The sequence below is a fragment of the Eretmochelys imbricata genome, chromosome 2 (genome assembly GCF_965152235.1).
Source record: "Eretmochelys imbricata isolate rEreImb1 chromosome 2, rEreImb1.hap1, whole genome shotgun sequence".
In the NCBI taxonomy this organism is placed as follows: domain Eukaryota; kingdom Metazoa; phylum Chordata; order Testudines; family Cheloniidae; genus Eretmochelys; species Eretmochelys imbricata.
The window spans coordinates 158,134,690-158,156,411 of NC_135573.1; the positions used below are offsets into that span (position 1 = coordinate 158,134,690).

Below are 21,722 nucleotides of genomic sequence, written 5' to 3' on the forward strand. Positions count from 1 at the left end.
ATTTACAAGGCACTGAAGGATTTATAATCCAGCATTTGTCCAAAATATAGAATCTCAGCAGTACTCAGAATAAGGGGTTTAATGACTATTTCGTTGTAGTCACACAATGGACAGTTTTCTTGCCATAGCATATGCTATGTACTGCATGCAGTTATTCATTGCCTTAATAACAGAGGTTTCAACCCACAAATTCTCACCCTTCTCACCCTTGTTTCCTTTTTTGCTGATAACTTCCAGTTACCTGGCTGGGAAGCTGAACCTACCATTGCTTCCACTGGCAGTTTAAAAACAACATAATCTCCATAGCCTAAATAGATGCAAGAAAAATGAACTTTTCTGAATATCGTGAAATCAACAAAACAAATTAGAGACAGGAGAATCTAGAGTCATTTAAAACCAGTCTGGACAAAGCACTGTAGAAGATACTGTAGATAACAGACCTGGATTAGCCCCTCCCTGGACAGTGAGTTAAATAACCCAATAGGTGTTTTCCATCTCAAAGTTTGGTAGTCTAGAGCTTTTCCTCTGGTGCCACAAAGAGAGGGAATGCCACAAGGGGCTTTGGAAGGGTGAAGGTACAGCTCCAGGGAAACCACCATCCTGTGAAAGTGCTCCTGCTGGATATAGGAAGATGTGGAGAGGAAGACCAGCCACTCCACACAACATCACTTTGAGCTAACCCAAACCAAAACCTGATGGTAACAATACTAACTCCCTCTGGATCCTCTCTGCAGCTGCTGTGGAGTGCCTTTTGTGTATAGGCCTCTGCCTCTAGGGCTAGAGCGTCTCTTTCCATGAACACTAGGCTGTGCTCCCTACCTGCTCTGCACTCCTCAGAACCCTCTTACCTGAGGCATTAATCACTAGGAAATTCCACAAAGACAATCTGGTGGAGTTGCCTGGCTCCTCCGCCCTGCTTCTGCCTGTGCCACTGTGGGACAGAGTGATCTATGAACCTATCAATTAGCCCTTCTGTATCTTCATGGGTTCTCGAATTCAGTGCCTCTGTGGAATTTTTAAACACATTGTTGCATAGGGGGGAGGACAGGGAGGGAGAGAGAATACAGAAAAACATTACTTTTCAAATGATGGTTTACAGCACTACTGGTTTGTTCGTACACAAGACAAATGTGCCCATACGTGCAACTCCAGTAACTGATCTCTGTGTGGCAGGAGATGTCAGATTGTTGCTGAATTAACCAGAACACAGTATGAAGGAATTGGGGTGAAAAGTAAAGTGTTTTAGTCCACAGACATTTGCTTTACTGTTGGTTTAAAATTTAAATAGATGCAGCTGTATAGTAATCAGCGTTTAACTTACTTATTAGTAGCTGAAAATTGCCAAACCTAAATCAATTCAAACTTAATCATTTCTATTGGCAAGACAAAATATATGCAAGTATTTCCAAAGTGTAACACTCAGGTAATTGTCAAAGGGAGGTACAGTCTATGCAGAAAGGCACCAAACAGGATCAAATGCTTAAACAGTGGATTGTAAAAGCAAATTATAAGTGTCTTGTGGGAGAACAAGTGATCAAGCAAAATAAGAGCTAGGTTTTCAGTGTGGTCTCTGGGAAATAAGACATTTCTACTAGAACTGTGCACTTTTAACTGCCAAAACTCGTGCCAACTTAGTTTTTGGTTTTGCTTCATGTGGCTCTCCGGCTGTTCTGCTTCACTTTTAAGTTTTAGGTTCAAACCAAAGCAAAAACTAGCTGATGCCCTGACAAGTTTCTCTTGGTGTCCAAATGAAACCAGGCAAAACCACTGGATTTTTAATGGCTTCCACCCAAAACCATAGATCTGTTGAGGTTCACTCCAAACTCTGCCCAAGTTTGGTCAAAAGGTTCATCAGCCTCAGTGACCCCTTTAGCACACCTGACACAAATTCTGAGTTTGTAACAAAACCTGCATTTGTCAAAGTTGTACTGAAGTAATTATGTGGCCTAGTGGATAGAGCAAGGGACTTGAACTTAGGGGACCTAGGTTCTATTCCCAGCTGAAGTTACATGAACTTTCTGTGCCTCAAATTTCCTCATCTGTAAGATGGGGATAATGATACTAACCTCTTTTGTAAAGCATTTTGAGATCTACTGATTAAAAGCACAATGTGAGAGCTAGATAGTACTAAACTTTAATTGGTACCAGTACACTCGTTGAGGAACTGCCATATAATTGTAATGCCACTACAACTCGCCCTTGTGTGTATGATTTCAGACATTACTTATATTGTAGGTTGAGGCATTTTATGTCTGATTTAATGTTATCAAAGACTCTTAGGCTATGAACACTTCCATTGTATAATAGAAATCTCTTTCCTGGAGCAATAGACCGCCTTTGTGGTTGTCCAGTACCTTGGTAGATGAGCTTACTGATTAAGTCATTAGATTTGTGGTTACTGAGGCAGATAGCAGGCAGGCCCAGGGGATCTTTCTCTCTTTCAGGTCTGGACAGGTGCTTTGCATCTACAAACTATTCATTATTTTTTCTCTGAGCAAAATATTTTATTACTCTGTTGACAAAAATGCCACCACCTGTATTTTATTTAATTGTTTGCTTCATTGATTTATAGAGTGCTTATTAATGTAGCAACTAAATCATCCTGTTACTCAGAAGCATGCCTGGTCTTTATAACTATGCACAGGTTTTTAGATGCATCTGAATTTAATATTTAAAAACTAGTTAAAGCGATCATAAGGATTATTATTATAATTTAATTATTTTTATTGTGCCAGGAAAGCAAGCTATTCTTCATTTATCAACCAAATTCAGGCTTTAGGGACAAATTCTGTGGTGACAAAAAATAAAAACATCTAAATTAGAATAACAAATAAAAGCAAAAATAAAATGGGGGTGGAAATGAGAGAAGAAAAAACAGACACCAAGGACAGCTCAGCGAGCGAGAGAGAAGTGGAGAGAGGAGGGAAGTGTATTGGGACATGGCCTAATGGTCGGGGTGAGTCTCCTTTGCCCAATCCTTCACAGATGTAGGACTCTGCTCCTATTGCTGAAGCCTTATTTGTGGGTTTGCCAATATAGTAAGACCATTGCATAGGTTGGGTGAGAAAGGGAAACCGTTTCAGTGGTTAGCAGAGTGTGAAGTAGCATTTTCAGAGTTGAAAAAAAGTTCTGGTGACTGCGTCTGTCTTGGCCTATCTGTGTTTCAAAACCCCTTTTCATATTGGTCACAGATGCTAGCTCTTATGGTTTGGGGTCAGTATTGACATAGGAGCCCAAAGAACTTAAGGTGGTGGCTTATTACTGCAAAAGTCTTTTCCGGAGAGAAGTTATTGCACCACCCAAAAGGGACTCCTGGCAATGGCTACATCCATAGAACACTTTCACCAGTATTTTTATGGGAGGAAGTTTGTGGTCAGGACAGACCATGTTTTCCTGCAATAATTCTTTAGATTCAGGAATCCTGAGGGCAATTTGCCAGATGGTTGGAAAAACTGCAGTGCAAGGATTTCAGTCTCACACAGGCCTGGACATGAGCATGGTAATGCTGATGCCTTGTCCAGATGGCTTTCCTGGGCAGTTAATTGCAAATGCTGCCCCAACCAGGATTGCAAGGAATTGGTTGCTCAGGGGAGTATGCTGAGGAGGAGATGGCTGTCTCCTCTCTTCCCATAATTTGCCAAAATGTTCCTGGTTCATCCACTGGAACAATGCGTCTGGGATGGTAGAAACAGAGTTCAGAGCAACTAAAGCTTCCCAGAGAGAGGATCCTGATATAAAAATAGTGTGTGACTGGAAAATCATTTGGCACCTAGAAAGGTGTCTCAGAATATGGTAGTGAAAACTTTGTGGTCACCGGGTGACAGTTTGTAGTTTTAAGATGAAATATGATATAGGACAGTGGTTCTCAAAGCCGGTCCGCCGCTTGTTCAGGGAAAGCCCCTGGGGGCTGGACTGGTTTGTTTTCCTGCCGCGTCCGCAGGTTCGGCCGATCGCGGCTCCCACTGGCCGCAGTTCACCGCTCCAGGCCAATGGGGGCTGCGGGAAGCAGCGCAGGCCAAGGGACGTTCTGGCTTTCCCTGAACAAGTGGCAGACCGGCTTTGAGAACCAGTGGTACAGGAGATGGGAAAAACCTGTGCCAAAGTATTACGGTCTCAGATTTAATCTGCTGTATGTTTTGTAGCTTATAGGAATGGTTCGCAACGTTTTTTTGTTGGCATCTCCAAGTGTGAGTGTCTGGGGAGTTGGTCAGTTCTGCATAGCCTCTGTTTTCTTTGTCAGCAGAAATTCCCCCTTTGCTGTTTGTGTGCCCAAGATAAATTACCTCTTTTTTGAAACAATTCATGTTTCCTTGGGTTCAGTTTCAGTTTGGCAGCATTAAGCTTATCACAGACCATTTGTAAATGTATCAATTATTGTTCAAAGGTTTTAGCATGCACCCAGCTATCATATAGATATAACAAATAGACTAAGAGTGGCACGCTGTGCAGTACACTTTTCAGTGTGGCTGGTGCATTGCACAAGCAAAAAACATCACTTTAAATTACCCTGGGCCTTATCTGCTATGAAAGCAGTCTTTTCCCTGTCCTTTGGATCCACTTCCACTTGCCAATACCCGTTTTTAAGATCCAGTGTGGGAAAACCAGATTGAACCTGCTACAGTATTCCAGATATCATCTGGTCATGGTATGGATAATAATTCTTTAAAGTGACCTCATTTAATTTTCTATTGACCACACATAATCTGATGCTTTTCCCTGTATGAAGGTCCTGTGGTTTCTTCTAACATATTAAACTAGCAAAGAAGTCCAAGAGATGTTTGCATTGTATTTGAAACATTTGCATCATTTTAATATGTCTGATATGTAATATATCATTTAAAAATGTTTTTTTACATAATGATTTGCTGTTAGAGTGAATGAGTGACATTCTGGTTCCCTGAAGTAAGGGCTTGTCTGCATGGTGCATTAGTCTGCCTTAGAAGAGTGTAACTTCTAGTGCACACTTGCGTGTTGTGCACTAACTGGCCCATGCGGACTCTGCTGGAGTGCACTAAACATTTCCTTGTGCACGTTAATAATGTGAGACTACATTAACTTTCACTAGGGAACTTTTAGTGTGCACCAGGAGGGACCACGCAGGCCAGTTAGTGCACAACATGGTAGTGTTTACTAGAATTTGCACCTCGCTAGAGTGGACTGATACACGTTGTACAAATGACCCTGAATGATTTCAAGTGGCCAGGATTTCACCTAGTCGCTTTCCAGTTGGTCTTCTTGTGCCAGACGTATTTTTGTGGTGATTGTTATGGCTGCAGTATAATTTTGTGTGGGGCTGCTTCTTTGTTTCTTGGAGAAAGAGTTATTCCTTTTCTGCTGCTTGACGCTCTGTTTCTACGAGAGAATTCTGCATATGAAGTAGTACTACATTTCCTCAGTAACACTACAATATCTTTTTGGGGGAGTTTAAGTATGAGTTATGCCTAGAGAAACAGCCATTACCATGTTTAGTAGCAGGCAATCTATTAAGGTCATTCTTTAGATGGATTTTTAGGGAATAGAGTTTCTTTGGTATCAAGATAGACTGTTTTTCAGAGAGCTTGTGAAGCTGGCTGCACGAACAATTGAAAGCTGCTTTCCAACGTTCCCAGCCTCGGCTTTTTCTTTCCTCTTATGCCCACTGGACCAGCACATCTCATTGTCAGTCTGGAAGTGGTTGAAAATCCTTTTTCTTAACTGTTTTTAAACCCAGTTCTGGATGGCTGGCTTCCTTCTGAACTTCTCATCACCTTCCATGGCCTCTGCGGAATTCAGCAATTTGTTTAAAATGTCATTAGCTAAGGAGCTGGGAAAAGACTTTTTTTTCTGCAAGTGAATGTTGAATGGTTAAAAACTGTATGGTGTTAGGGATAAAACTGCAAATTTCAGCTTCGTTTTTTCCAAAAATAATGAAGTAATTGTCAAAATGAGTAGTTGTATAGAATAGGAATGTTACAGTAAGGTCTTGACAAACCTTTTGTTTTGTTGTTGTGACATGTAAATAACAGTAGTCTCTGTGACTGTTTTTCTTTTCATCTTTCTAGTTACACAAGTATGCTTTTTTTTGCTTTAAAATGAAATCTTTTCATCATAAGCTATGTAACATTACTGATCATTAAGAGCCAGACCTGTGGTCTCAAAGCCTTCCCTCCAAACAGTTAAAGCTGTTTGTAATTTTCATCTGTTACTGTGAATTTTAAACACTGAGTTTACTATTACAGAATGCTAAAAGAAATAAGCTGTAATTGTGTTTGCCATGAAGAGTGACTAATTAGATTAGAATAAAAGATGGGAAATAAATAGAGGGAGGAAAAAAATGGTGAGGGCTGCTTCTTATTTTTATTCGAGTGAATTATCTTCTCCCCCTCTCTCCCCCCAACTGAATGTATATTCTGACAATTGTGTGAAAGAACTACTGGCGCGGGGAAGGGAGAAATTGTTCCTTTCTTGGGGGATGGGGAATGGGGGGCAAAAACACATAACACCATGAAAGCACAATAGGATGAGGCAATGGTGGGAGGGAAACTGTGAGGTTCCTTTTGTGGAGTCTTCCTCACATGGTACCATTGAGGAGGGCAGGGGTTACCCCCCACCCTGCAGAACCAGACACTGCATTAACTTCTTAGTAGATTTACGCCGAGATGGTGGGGCTATGCACCCGTAACCTGCAATCTGCCTAGGATCTGTGACATGGGGTGATGGTACCAAGGAATCAGCTGTCACCACCCTGCTAGTGAGAATGGTGAGCTCCCCTCCATATATAGATCCTCTCAGAAGAATTCACCCTCCCCATAATGTCACTAAAATATATCTCTTATGAGCTAAACAGTGTCCTGTATATGCTAGCATTAGTGACCACTAATAAGGAGTTTAACAGACACTGAATAGAAAGAAGCAAGATTGTGTCGGGTGGGATTATTTTTATTTTATTTTAAAATAACTTTTCTTGAAACATGCAGAACTTTCCTTATCTGTCAGACAGTACAGTTTGTATCAATTACTTTATTTACAGCTGTTACAGTCCTTAAATCTTTCTTTGCATTCTGCCTGCATGTTTTGACCCTGTCAGTTTTATGCTGTATTAGTCCCAGATGTAGGAGGATTCTGCAGCAGGTGCATTTTTGCCTGACCTAACATTCAGTCTCGATATTTTGTTCCTGTACTATTAGCTTTTTTAGTAAGGGGAAGGGAATGTGCATATCCTTCACTCTTGTACCCTTATTGCTGGAGTTTTTTTAATGTATTTGCTGTTACTGTGGCATTAGTTGAATAAGTCTTAAATCTAAAAGAATGTTTGAGGCAGTTTGGGCATATATGAAAATAAATGGTGATTCCAAATGGCAAGAGTCACTTGTCTTTAGAGATATATAGGCAAAGAGAGATTGTGCAGAGTGAATGGAAACTAGAGACCAAAATATTCCATTCCTGGCAAGCAAACAGGGTGTTTCAAGCAAGTACCTTGCTCTCCTAATATTTGGAACTTAACTACAAACAATGAATTTTTGTGTAAAGTGAACTTCAGGTTCTTCTCCCTACTCTGCCCCCACCCCACCCTTTCCTCAATATAAAGGTGTCATGGACATATTTCTTGGAGACCCTCCTTGTTTTGGTTACTCTGATACTTCTCCATCTTCACCAATTATCTGTGAAATCACAGGTTTATTCTTTTTATGCTCCTCACACATCCCCAGAAAGGAAAGGCCACTTTTTCATGCATTTCTCTGCTTAGCCTAATAGCGTGCAGACATTGTGCAGTGCTCTACATAGCCGATGAATGAACTGATCAGTGCTTTACTCCCTTTGCAAACTCAGTGTTTAGTTCCAAGAAAACATGTTGATTTATGAGGCTCAGTAGGGAGAACCTCTTAAGGAAACTGGGGAGTGTACCCAACCAGGTGGGAAAGAGAGCCACCATGTGGAACGCTCAGCATTCCATGGGACATGGTCAGAAAATCATTGGGTGGGACCTACAGACACAAGTTCAAAGAAGAAGGAGAGAAGACCCTATTCCCCAAGGAGGTGGGAAAGAGAGGGTATGCTCCCCCTTTCAATGCCAAAGCCCCAAATCCTTTCTGCTTCCTTACTCCCTGGTTTTCCTTCTATTTTTTTTTCAATGCGTGATTATATTATTCTAAAACTTCCTGCAAGTTGCTCAGAATCAGAACAAGTTTGATTTCAAGTGCAAAAAAATATAGTTGATGTTAGCACAAAGCTTGAAAAGCTTTCCCCTAGCAAGGAGCAGAAAATTGTCCCTACAGGTCTTAAGACACTATCAATTTCTGCAAAACTTAAGCTTTTATTGTTGTATTTTTTTAAAATTTAATTCTTGATGGCTGTAAAACAAAACCTTCCAAAAGTGACCCAGTGCTGTGCTGTCTTTCTGAGTCTGCCGAGAAAACTCCAGTACCTCTGCTGCTATTCCTAGCTTTGCCCATGTGACAGTCTTTTGGGCAGTGATGCTGAAAAGAATCACGTCAATTTTAGTGTTACCAACTTCCACAGTTTTATCATGAGTTTTGTGATAGTTGATATTTTACTTAAAGCCCCAGCTCCTACAGTCATGTGAATATGAGAATATCTTGGCTTTTTTTCTGAAGGTAAGTTTCTAGCCCTGATAGTTGCAGACAAAAAGTAGAAAATATTACCCCTAAGTGCTCAAAAATACCCCCCCCCAATATATTTAAAATATTGTAATTTTTGTGGGCCTGTGTTAAGATTTTGAATTCCTGGGGTTGGAAATACTGCATTTTCACTCTGTTGCTTTTTGGGGAAACTTCTAGTAGCATCAGAGGCAGGTACTGAAGTTCTTTATAGGGGAGGACAATCTCAATAGTGAAAAACCTCCCCCATTGCAACAGTCAGGAAGCTGGAGGAAGGGTTTAATAGTAAAGACATCTCTCCACTCCCTTCATCGCAGCCAGGAGGATGGGAAGTGGGTACAGTAGCAGAGACATCCCACTCACACCCCAGCAGCATCCAGATCACTGGTTAGAGGAAGAAATGGACATACTTTTGCCCCAACTGCCTGAAGACTCTGGAATGGGGAAGTGGGGGAAGAGAAATAACTCCCTTTAAGCTGTCAGAGCGAGGGGCTTCAGATTTCAGACACCTGCAAACCAGGGGTTAGTATGAAAAATAAATTCCCTAAGCAGAGTCCAGGGTCAGCACCCTCCCCCTTACCCGCAACTGTAGACAGAGTGGGACCTGGACTTCTTACCAGAATGTTACCCTGGATCTCACTGATGCCCCTCCCTCATTTTCCTGTCACCCACCAGCTAGTATTTATCTGGTACTATTTTAAATACCGGCGTGGGAAATTTGTAGTTTGTGTGCATTGAAAAATGTTTTATTACACATCATGGGCAGTATTGTCCACATTTTGCTTCTCATTGACTGTGAGAATGCCCAGAGCAATGGTGACTCTAAATGTTAGGTTAGAAGGGAAGAGTTTACCATTCCTTTATTTTTGCTGCCATTTTTATCCTTCTGGCTTATCTTAAGCTTGCTCCTAATGGCTCCTATCTGCATGCCTGTGTGTGGCCTATTGCTACCCTTTTTTCTATACCCAAGAGACCTACCTTCTCCTGAAACTATTATCAGTTCTATTAATGTAATTAGGCTGCAAGATACAATGTAACAGTAAACTAGTAGCTTATTCTAGTGGGAAGAGGCATAATATTGATACCCCTTATCTTAAGAGACACTATTTAAACTGTGTTATGTTTGTTATACAAACCTTTTATAGCCCTGTCTAATTGCATGGAGCTCAATGATGGAGTAGTCAGTGCAGAATTTGACCCCACTGTTTTATATTTGTAACAAAATGCTGTCTTCCAAGATAAAGATTTTTTTCCTCAGACATTTTGCTTTCTCTTTTCCTTACAGGCTAAATACACTGGTCTTATTTTCTACCATGAAGGCTGGCCACTGTGCATCCATGAAAAAGTAGTAGTACAGTTAGCATCTCTTCACAGAGTCCGTCTGAAACCAGGCGATTTCTACTTACAAATTCTTCCGGCTGGGAAGCAGTCAGCAAAACTAGTTTTAAAATGCCTCTCCCGACATGGACAAGGAATGGAAGACGTTATTGTACCTGAAACCATGTATGGATGTGTTTTTACAGCAGAATTTTTGGAAAATGTAAATTGTGAAAGGGGGAGTGTTCCCTTGCAAAGCTGCTTACTTACCACTGGCCCAGCTGTATATAGAACACCTTGGAAGAATATAGTGAATCCTATTTTTGTCCCTACAGCTGAAACAATCCTGCATAATTATTCCAGTAGCCCTCTCCTCGACCGGTTAATCAGTAATAATACTGATGTGAAAACAATGACACAGACCATGGAGAGCAATAGTTCACGTGACAGTTCCACTTCCAATGATACTGGCTCTACAGTCATAGAAGCAACACTTACTGATAATCATGGAAACCAAGGGAGTGAAGTGTATAGTCCACTTCATACTGCAGAAAGTAGGGCAGAATTAGAATTCCCTGGAACCCCAGCTGAGGAGAGCAAAGGAGAGTACGTAAATCTCAGCACGTTGACTAAGGACTGCCCCGGCATGATGGAGAGGGCTTTACCACAGGCCACTGAGCCTGAAATGACACCTGAAGTATTAAAAGGTGGAGCATTATCTCCCATAATGGAGAAAAAGAACAGCATCAAAAGCATAACTTTCAGCACAGATTTGAGCAGTCCTTGTCCAAGAAGACGACAACTCAGGGATTCTTCATATTTTGAGACAAGGCGCTTGTTTAGAAAGTCATACATGGAAGCTTTGCAAAATCCAATGAATCTTGGTTCCAGCTCAGAGGAGTCAATTGCAGAAGAGGAGTCTTCAGACCAGACAGTGGACTCATATGAAGTGAATGATGACTTGAGAATCTCTGAGAGCAAATCTTGTGATAAACAGATTGAGAGGGAAGATTCTCTTGCTGATAGACTTGCACCAAAGGAGGAAACAAGAGAGGTCATAAGGCCTGAAGATTGTTCACAGGCCTCAGAAAAACTGCTTGTACCTCATGAAACTTTCTCAATAGCAGATTGCAGGGCTGGACCGAGAAGGTCTCGGTCTTTAGATAGGTCACATAAGAGTTCGCGTTGCAAGGATCATAGTCCAAGGTTGCTTTCAGATAGTTCAGCAAGTGCAAACCCTAAAAAGCTCTTAAATGGACATGCGTTAAGACTGGGGAAGTTGGACTCCAATGGTCATTTATTCATTACGGTGAAAAGCAACAAATGCAAAAAAGAGGTTGAAGGTAAAAGCCAAACTACAACATGGATTCTATTTTTTATAATATCTTTAGCTTGCCTGCACCAACATATATAAACTTTGTACATAAAACTACTTTTTTTTTCTGCTTTCTGAGCTCAGATTTAAAGCACAAATAGTAATGACAGTCAATGTTTTATTATTTCACATCTATTTTACTACTGTTTTAATACTTTAAGTAAATTTATTTTATTTCCATTGCTTTAAGATATGCTTTTCAGAATGCTTTGTATATTCTGCTTTTAAAAAAATTGATCAGAGATCAACAAAAACCTTCTTGAAACACACATGAAATTCTGCTCTCAGTTAATCCCATGTAATGTCTTTGGAGTCAATTGGCATTTTACAGACGTTACCAAAAGCATAGATGCTGGGCATGTAGTGAAGGTCTGGAATTTCTCCTCTATACTTTATATTTTATACATTAAAAACAACTCGAGTTATTTTCCATGTGATTTGGATCAGTACCAAAAAAAAATCAACTACCTTTAAATGCAAATTGTCAATGGAGAAGTAAATGTTAAATAGCTGTGAAATGCAGTCCTGAGAACACCATGAATACCACCTTTCTAATGAGACAGTCATTATCCCAAAGTAACCTTAGCCCTCCAAAACTAAGTTATCTGAGCCCGTTTTTCAAATAAGGGAAAGTGTGTGGCTAGTTACAACAAACATGGTATTGAAGTACAAATAACATGCAACATATTTTTAATGGTTGTTGATAGACTTTTACAAGATTGATGAAGTGAGCTGTAGCTCACGAAAGCTCATGCTCAAATAAATTGGTTAGTCTCTAAGGTGCCACAAGTACTCCTTTTCTTTTTGCGAATACAGACTAACACGGCTGTTACTCTGAAACACGTAATTTAATGGCATTTAAACAACAGAGAAACTTCATAAATGTGTGGTCTTTTCTCATCTGCAGCATTTCTTTGTTCTTATATTTCAGGTAATATATGTATCGCAGTATCAACTCTACATTCAAACAAGAATCAAACCACAATAAAAATATAAAAATGTCAGTCAGTAGGCCAGAACATGCCATAAGCTTTTAAGTAAAAATTCCTATTGACTTCAGTGTGGAGTTCTGCTTAAAAAATTGTCATGTTATGGTCAACTGATTTTAAGATTGGCAGCAGAGGTGACTGGGGTCACAGATTCAGCTTCTGGGAGTTAGAGTTTTCTTTTTTCCTGATTTAGAGTTCAGAGGTTATGCTTGCAAGTCTAAGGGAAATGCAGAAGTTGTATGTATGTATTTATTTATTTATTTAGAAATGGATGGGTCATTTCTAAGACAAGAATCCTCTTTAAATATTTTTTTTTGCTCAGTGGGGAGCAAGACAGTGGGGTTTTGTAGTACATAATTTTTATTAGCATATTGAGCTATGCACTGGGGTGTTTTTGGAAAGGTGTTTCTGGACAGAGATTTCTTCTCCTCCCACACCGCCCCCTCTTCCAGTTTGTGTGGTGACAAATCTCAGGTGATTTCACAGCTTCCCAGCAGGGCATTTGCCATTGGTGATTGCCAGATTCTGTTAATCTGCTGATGTTGTTTTATTCTGTATTGCCGTGGGTTAGCACCTAAGATAATGTGGGATAATGTCTTGATAATTTGGAGCACAAGTACTGAAACTGGGAACACCCTGCTATATTGTTTTTATAGTCTTTAAGTGATAAGGCTGCTGGGTTTCACCAGTCGTTCTTTCAGCGAACAGTTCGATTGATTTAATTAATATCCAAAGGTGAACTGACAAAATCTCAGAGGAGTAGCAGTGTTAGTCTGTATCCATAAAAACAACAAGGAGTCTGGTAGCACCTTAAAGACTAACAGACTAATCTGTTAGTCTTTAAAGTGCCACTGGACTCTTCGTTTTTGACAAAATTTGTATTCATGGTGACGTATATCAATGGCATCATAGCTAGGATTAATGGTTCACGCTAGGATATAGTCATGTTTTGTAAAAAATGACAATGGTATCAAAAAGCCAAATCTTGACCTAACTTTACATTGCTGTAAGGGGCATGCAAGCCTCTGATGACATCATAAACTGGCCCTACATCATGTTGCTTTATCCTCTGAGTGCTAGCGCCTAGTTTAGATGGGGGACCACAAAGCTGCATGACAACTAGAGATGGGGAGATCATGCTCCAGGGCTGTAGCAAAACTTGTGTAGCTCCAGCAGCATAGGGAGCAGGTTTAGGATGGGGTCTCTTCCATCTGATATTCCAGTTAGTTTGGGAAGTTCCATGGGAGATTTTTTGCTACTTTCTACCTTAGTTGCTAATGGGGAGGAGAGTTTATCTTTGACCTGGTGGCCTTATCTTATTCTCTGGCTGAACAGAGCTGTCCTCATGAATCATGGCTCATCCACTCTCTGTCTGTCAATCAGGTGGAATAGTCTCTGCTCCCCCAGGATAACAGGGCAGGACTGCCTCCCCTTGCATTTTTCCCTGGCCTGCTGTTCCAATTGCTATACATGGCAGTTGGTGAAGTGGAATCACACTTTCTGCCTTGGGAAGGGCAGACTCTTAAGTCTGGCTCCCTTAGGGTTTGCGTTTGTCCCCATGGCTGTGGAACCTAGGTGGGGCAGCAGAGATCCTGAAGACTTCTTAGCACAGATGCAAAGATAGAGAGAGATTTAAAACTTTCTTAGAAAAGTGATTTTAATATGTTTTATGGGAAGAGAAGATTTCTACCTCCTCTCCATCAGCTGAAAGAAGGAATAGACCAGCAACAGCAGATAATGTAATTTCAACCATTTACATCCCGGAAAGCATTAAAATAAACCTAAATTCCATGCCTTGCTTTCAGATTAGTGGTTCCTCTGAAAATGCAAGGCCCAATCCTGCAAGGTGCTGCACATTCTCAGCTAATGGAGCACCTAGTGAGAGTTTAGAGGGTTCAAGCGCGTTGCATATTTTTCAGCTATGACACACCCTTGGCATTAATATCCCTGCCAAATCCTGCAGAGAGCATGGCAGCCATCTGCCAGTCCCAATGTCTCAGAACATTTCCAGATAAATAAATAAATTAAACGGAGCCAGTCCTTCAGCTGTTGTAAATCCGTGTGGCTGCATTGATGTTAACAGGGCTAGGATGATTTATACCAGCTGAGCAACTGTCCCACTTGTATAGTTGTGTTGATTTGGCTAAAGCCATTTTCTGATTTATTTTTTTTAGTAACAATAACAATTATGTATTGCAGGGATAATTTTCAAGGTTATGTGAAGTACATTGGCAAAGTCAAGGAACAAAACCCAAGTCTCCAAATTTCCAGTCCCATGCCCTAGCCACCATACAGTTCTTCCTCTTCTTTGCAGTTGATTAGGTGCCTTGCCACAGCTTCAGTTTGGCATTGAGTCAACTCCACTGCCATTTGTTGCTTCATTGTGCCAAGAATGTTATTCCATAATTAACTCAGTATTGCTTATTTAGCAACACCAGCATAAAATACTGATTTTTATCTATAATCATTTAGTAATATAAAGTACCATGGGGGGATATCAAGTGTATTTTTATAGCTTTTAACTCCTGTTTTTTCTCTCTGTTGCTGGTAATAGTCTTTCAGATGTTTGAAAATAGCCATTTTCCAGCTGAATTTTCCTTTCCTATTTAGCAAACTCTGATCTCTCCCTGTTTCTTGAGCAGCACTCAAAGGTACAGCAACTGTGGGATGCAGACATCTCTGAAATGTGCGATGTCATCCAAGGAATTTTTCTTCCATCTTTCTTTCCTCGTCTTTCCCTTCTGTCTGTGTATTTGTGTATATTTATTTACACGTAAGAATATGCATCATCAGGGTGGTTCTCCTGCCTACTAAACTGGAAGAAGTTAATCCGATCCAGTGTCTCCTTACTATCTAATGTAATCTATTTATTTATATGCCTCCCCCCATCACTGTAGTATATTACTTCAGCTGCTGAGGTGCAATGCAAGTGGGGTGTGTCAACCCAATATGGCTGTAAATTTCCCTCCTCCTGCTTGCTCCCTGTTGCTATTAAAGACTGTAAAATGGAAAGAGGCATGTTTAGGTGGAAAATGGCAGCCAAACTAGGCTGACAAGACAAACCTCAGCTTGCCTGCAAGTGATCCCAGCCTCAGTGCAGACTGGGCACCCTCAGAGGAAAGAAGTAATTAGTTGATCCTGGCCATTTCCATTGGCTTTTCTTTATGGAGCCACATAAAGGAATGATGAATTAAGGGAGTAACTTTGTGTTCAACCACTTTTCAAATGTTTAATGTTATCTGTGAGAGGTTATAGGAACTACATTTATGTGTGTGCGAGAAGCTTGGGGATTGAGGTTCTTTAGCCACAGAGAGCCAAAAATAGCAAGATGCTCCGGACCATTTCAATCAGGATTCATTTAAAAATATTTGCTCTGCATAAGTCTGTAAATATTTTCTTTAAAAATGACATGGAAAATGCAGTTAATTGTTCCCTGAAGGATTAATATTGCAGGGGCTTTAGTCCTGCTCTATGTTTAAAAAAAAAAAATCTGAATGCAGGTTTGGCTATGGACTTGCTATCACTGCTTCTATAATATTAACAATAATTTATAATTATATAAAGAAAGACCATATTCAGTGCTTAATCTGTGATGAAGGAGGTGCCTGGGCTCAAGCAATTATGTGCCGGGGCTCAAGCAAGTTTTTTACTTTCATAACTGATACAGCAAGCCCAGAGGTGCCAGGGCTATGAACTGCCAAGCCTAGAGGTCTCGGGGTTCAGCCCTGGCAAACCTTGGCGCAAATTAAGCCCTGATCATATTTGAAGGCATAAGCACAACATAGCAGAGTTGAGATTGAAATTTCCAGACCTCTGGGTGCTTTGTTTTGCAAACTTAATATGACATTAATCCCAGTGTTTTTTTCATTCAGTTTAATATGCAAGCTTTAGCATAGGCAGACATGGTAGCTACGCCTATAGTGAAGGGTCACCAATTTAAAACCCTGTTTCTGGTTGCTTATAACATTGCCAAATTGTAACTGTTTGGGCTGAAATTTCCCATGGTGGGTTTCTGCCTCAGGCTGATTTTTTTTTTCCAGATGTTTCAGCTAACGCAGTTTCGCTGTTCCCAAGAACAAAATTAGGCAAAATACATTGTTTTGTCCCTATTCATTAACAAAATTATTATAACATATTGCATATATAAAATATTATAACAAGCTGTAGCACCTCCATGTGTCAAAGCAGTGACTTGAAATTTGGTAGAGGTGGTCACCATCATGTCAGTGATATGCCTTTTGCCATCCCTGTGAAATTTTGCTCCAAATTAGCCAAACTATAAACCTCTGAAAATCTCAGTTCTCACATGCTCAGTGCAAGTTTATTAGATGCTAGCAGCTTTATTCTTTGATTATTCCATCCTTACTGAGCATGCTCAGTCCCCATACATCTCCTGCTCAATTTGAGTGCTCATGCAACATCCCACAGAGCTTGTATGCTCCAGCCAAGGGACTTTCCCTGCAATTGCTTCTTATGACTGCCAGGGGCCACTAGTGCTGGAGGAACTAGAAGGAGGAATAGCCTGACTTGAATGTTTGTGGGTGAAGAGTATAGTAGGGGGGCTGGAGCTGTGGTGTGTGTGGGGACAGAGACTGGAACCGGACGTGAGGAATAAGAGCAGAAGGGGAACAAATCTAGGAGTCTGGGGAGGATAGGAACAGACTGGAGCCAGGAACAAGCTGGGAGAGGAGCAGAATGATTCTTGTGCACTGAGAGTAGCAAAGTCCTGTGGAGAAAATACTCTGATGAAGTGGGCTTTAGCCCATGAAAGCTTATGCTCAAATAAGTCTGTTAGTCTCTCAGGTGCCACAAGTACTCCTCATTCTTTTTGCTCATATAATTAGACTGAATCATGCATATGCACACGTCCGATGGGCAATCTTCATTCTGGAATTTCCTGACTTCTGAGAGTTTAACTTTACAACTGTAATGTTCTTTTAATTTATTTTAATGTAATCTATATATGGTTTCTGTTCTGTTTATATATGCTAATTTTCAAATATATGCTAATTTTACATGTTGATAGGAAGCTACCTAAAGAGCAATTTTCAAATACACAGAAAAGCAAAAATTTTAACCAGTTGTCTTTCATTTGGCCAGATTTTCCGCAGCACTCAACAGTAATAGACTCAAGAAACAGTTTCCAGGGTGAGCATAGCACAATTACAAATGCATCTCCTGAGCTATTCCATTGTGAGAGTGAGCTGCTGTCTACAAATGCTGGAGACCTTTGTCACAGATTACCAAACCAGTTACTTGAAATCAACCAGGAATTACTGCAGTCTGGAGTCATTTCTCTATGTGGTATGTTATTACAGATAACAATGTTCCTGATGATAAATGAAACATAAACACACACATGCATAGTATAATATGCACAGATCTCTTAAAGATAGACAAGATAAATTGATTGCCACAGAAAAAGTTATTTTTAGAAGAGATATGGGTCAGATGGTATAAATTGACAACTCCATTAAATGGAGCCAAGCCAATTTATACTAGCTAGAGATCTTGCCCATCAAAATCACCAGTAGGAACTTAAATATGTAGGAATGATCTTCACACTGATTAAGAAATTTTGTAATCACAATCAGTATAATAAGGTAAATGCAGGGGATGGAAAATCACTACGATTTTCACTTTTAAGAGTTTCTGCATTGTCATTTTCCAAACACACACACTTCTAAATCACTCGTTCTCAGTCATGCTTCTTCAATGGCTTTTCTTTGTGTGTTTTATTTGGTTAGGAAGCCGAGACCGGGGTGGCAGAGCAGTGGTGCAAGTCTGCACAAGAAATACCATCTGGTCAAGTGAACATTCCACAAGTACAGAGCTTGCTCGTCTTCTGATGTATTTCTATAGCATTCCCAGGTATGAAGAGAGCTGGGCTGGTCATTTTTCAGGTGACACAGATGTTGCGATCACAGAGGGCTTATTATAGAGCAGTAACAGCCGGTTATTAGTTAAGGCCCCAGTACTGCAATTTATAATGCCCTGGTGGGCTGCTGTATTCATGCAGAGCCCCATTGAAGTTGTGTGGGTCTCTGCAAGCATCACAGACCTGTGTAAATTGCAGAATCAGGGCTTAAGTTTGCAACCAGGTTCCATTATAAACCGTCATTTTTAGCTACTCAAAGATTTTGGCTAGGAAAGTTGGTTTGGATGAAAATTGCCAGCTTTATTTGGCTGTGCTGCTGCTGCGGTTTGTTTTATTGCCATTAAATAACTCTCGTTATTTGACATGTAGTTTGTCTAACGTACCGTTGTGTCCTTCTGGCTCAAAACTAACTTCTTACTATCCTATCAAATATCTGCATATTTAAATATCCTTAAAAGTCCTTGCAGAAAGCTGTATTTGAACAAAATTATATTTTTGGACAAAATTAACTACTTAGGTGTCTAATTGTGATGGCTAGTGTGTTTGAACAGTTTGCCCTCTGGTGGCTGGTTGAAAATTAGGCACATCAGACTGGTTCTTTCATAGTGCACTGTGATATTTTATATTGGTTTTCTTTCATCTCAGGTACTAGAGGCTTGTGTATTTGGACCTACAGGATTGGAGAGCTAGTCCAGCCTTGTGTGGTTAATCTAGTAATGATGATGATTCTGTTTGCAGTAATGGTTTTCGTTGCGCCAAAGTACACAGTGGTTTTATTCACCAAAGTACAACAATGACAATGTTTTTGAGTTGAGGGTCCTTAAATATTACCCTACTATGGACAGACTCCAGTAGCAGCTCGCTAGTTAAGGTTGCAGCCAAGTTTCCGTTCTAGTCCCTATATTCACTCCCTTTATAGGTTTTCACATGAGGAGAGGTTTGGGGATTTAATTTCAGGGTACGTAGAAATTATTTAAGTTTGAAGGATATTTGTCAAGCCATTAATAGATGACAGAGGCTTAAAAGTGCACTTTTAAAAATTTTACACAAAATAACTGCTTTTTGAAGTCCCTCTAAGTAAAAGCAGCTTGACTGTAAAATTTCAGACTTTACATATAATAAAATACCATTAAAATCTAGGACTTAACACTATTTAAAATAACTTTTTAAAAGACTTATTTACAAAAATTGGTGTTGTTTTGTATAGTGATGCACACGTTATAAAGTCCACATGGCCTATGGGATGCTGAATAAAGGAAAGGGACCCCTGTGTATCACCCCTCCACTTCACAGGACAGGGAACCTGAGGAACTGATGGCATTTCAAAGCTTTCCCATTAGTAAGAAATGTCCCATAAGTTGTGCAAGGCAGTACGAGGTCAGGGCACCTAGTGATCCTGATCCTGAAATTTCCTAAGCCTTCAGTTAGAAGGAGAGGAGCAGGAGCCAGGAATATTGTGCAACTCTTCAGTCTTGAAGGTGAGGGAGAAGCAGTGGGGTGGTGTGGGGAGCCAGATACCTGAAGAGCTCTGAGATCTGTGGCCTGTGTGTGTTCAATGATGTAGATGAAGATGGGCATATGGTCTGTATCTGGAAAGTATCTGTATCTGACTCAACAATGGGAGGGTGAATAGGGAAGGTATAATGAGATTTTTCATTCTGTAAAGAAAGGGTGGGTGGGGTACATTGGTCTTTTGTGCCATTGGAAAGGGGGTTATTTCTGGACTGTATATGGAGATTAATATGTGATAGGTTGCCGTCCCTTGATCATTGTGGGTAGGTAGGATGTGGAAGGATCACGTCTCTGCTCTGTATAGCAAGGGGAAAAGGCAAAATATTGGGGTCTCTAGGTAATAACAGGCAACTGAACTGAGGATGGTGTGCGATTGGTTCTGTTATCTGTGTATTTTGTGAGATTTCACAGTTTATATGTGAAATGCACACAGGTAAGGGGATATGGGTTTAGAAAGGTTTCTGGTGAATTGGTTGAGGCTGCGTGCTGATTATGTAGCTGTGTTAAATTTGTTTGTCAAATACGCAGTGTGATATTTTATGTTTGCACTTATTTTTTAAGAGATTTTATGCACTGAGAGTGTATTTGAATATCTATGTTACTTCTTTTCAATTTTCCCTTAAGTTAAAGTTAACAAAAAAAATTTCTGTTAATACTTATTAGCTTTGGATGTTTTGATAAGTTTCAAGTATAACAAAACTTGTCAGTGAAACAAATACATTTTGTTAGAATAAACTGGAAGTCATGTCTGTTGTTGAAATTAGTTGAGTTCTTCTGTGTCACATAAATTTAACAATGCCATTTTCACTGTTGGGAATGGCAGAGCATCAAAATGCTTGGAGGGTCAGCCCAGTTTGGATAGACATTCAAAAGGATGGTGCTAAACAATTTTTTGTTTTTATTAATGAAAAGTTCCCTTGTATGCAATTAGGCCCTGCTTCAGAAAAGCACATAAGTGCATGTATAACTTTAGGCATGCATCCGATGAAGTGAGCTGTAGCTCACGAAAGCTTATGCTCAAATAAATTTTAGTCTCTAAGGTGCCACAAGTTCTCTTTTTCTTTTTAAGCATGTTGTTAAGTCTCATTGACTTCAAGTTACAAATGTGCTTAAGTGCTGTAGAGAACAGGAATGTTTTCCTAAATCTGGGCCTTAGAAATTGTATCTATATTTATTAGAATGTGTATAGCTCATAGCAGTGAAAAATGTATTAGAACTGGAATGCATAGGTGGATTCCCTGCCTGGAATAAATGTATAGGATAATATCCCCATCCATGGAAATGAGGAGTTACAATTTGGGAACCCTGTTGGACTTATTCTTTGCATTTACCTTTGTTTATTACTCATTCAATTTCCTTTTAGTGTTCCCTGTTGTTTTCTATAAATAGGAAAAGGTCTCTAAATTTCTGTCCTCAATTTTGTATGCACAAATCATTTAGATAAAAAGTGATTTGCTGTGTGTTTATGAAACTGTGCATGCAATTTACAGAGATCAGGGTGAGACTGCTTTGCAAATTTGACGCTTCATGTATAACACTGATTACATTTATTTTGTGAAAAGAATGCAGGGTGCAATCCTGTACCAGGAAACATTTCAATGACTTCTGAAGTTATTTGTGGAGTGTGTTTCCTGCAGCTGCTTTCAGTGTTTCTATAATTTGACTACTTTAATCTTTGATATCACAGATCTACAGTTTGACCTATGGATATTTTCGTTGGTTTTAATAAGAATAGCTATAGAGGTTTTTTTTTCTGCTTTTCTTTAGTCTTTGTTTGGTATCTTCGGGTATTGTGGTCTACTCAGTGTATAGAATGTATACTTTAGTGTGGATAATAGCCCATTAGCCTATTCTTGCCTCTCAGGCTACATATTCCCCCTTTTTAATTTCTTGCTCTCCTCTGCTATTGGGAACCAGGCAGGCCTCCTGTGAGGCTAGTGTCAGTCCCACTCCAATGGTCAGGTAACAGGGATGTTCAGTGATGCAACAGACTCCTTTTGAAGACTGTCCCCTAGAGCAGTGGTCTAAATGGACACGGATCAGGAGTTTATCTG

At 40.0% G+C, this 21,722-nt stretch overlaps 1 protein-coding gene across 1 annotated transcript in view; it reads left to right on the forward strand.

The window, feature by feature from the left end:
* PLEKHG4B (pleckstrin homology and RhoGEF domain containing G4B) overlaps window positions 1-21,722 on the forward strand; it is a 230,616-nt gene that overhangs the window by 153,266 nt on the left and 55,628 nt on the right. The window contains exons 3-5 of the mRNA XM_077808715.1: window positions 9,883-11,257; window positions 17,379-17,582; window positions 18,026-18,149. Of these exons, the coding sequence (XP_077664841.1) occupies window positions 9,883-11,257; window positions 17,379-17,582; window positions 18,026-18,149 (1,703 nt within the window). The remainder of the gene's footprint in view (window positions 1-9,882; window positions 11,258-17,378; window positions 17,583-18,025; window positions 18,150-21,722) is intronic.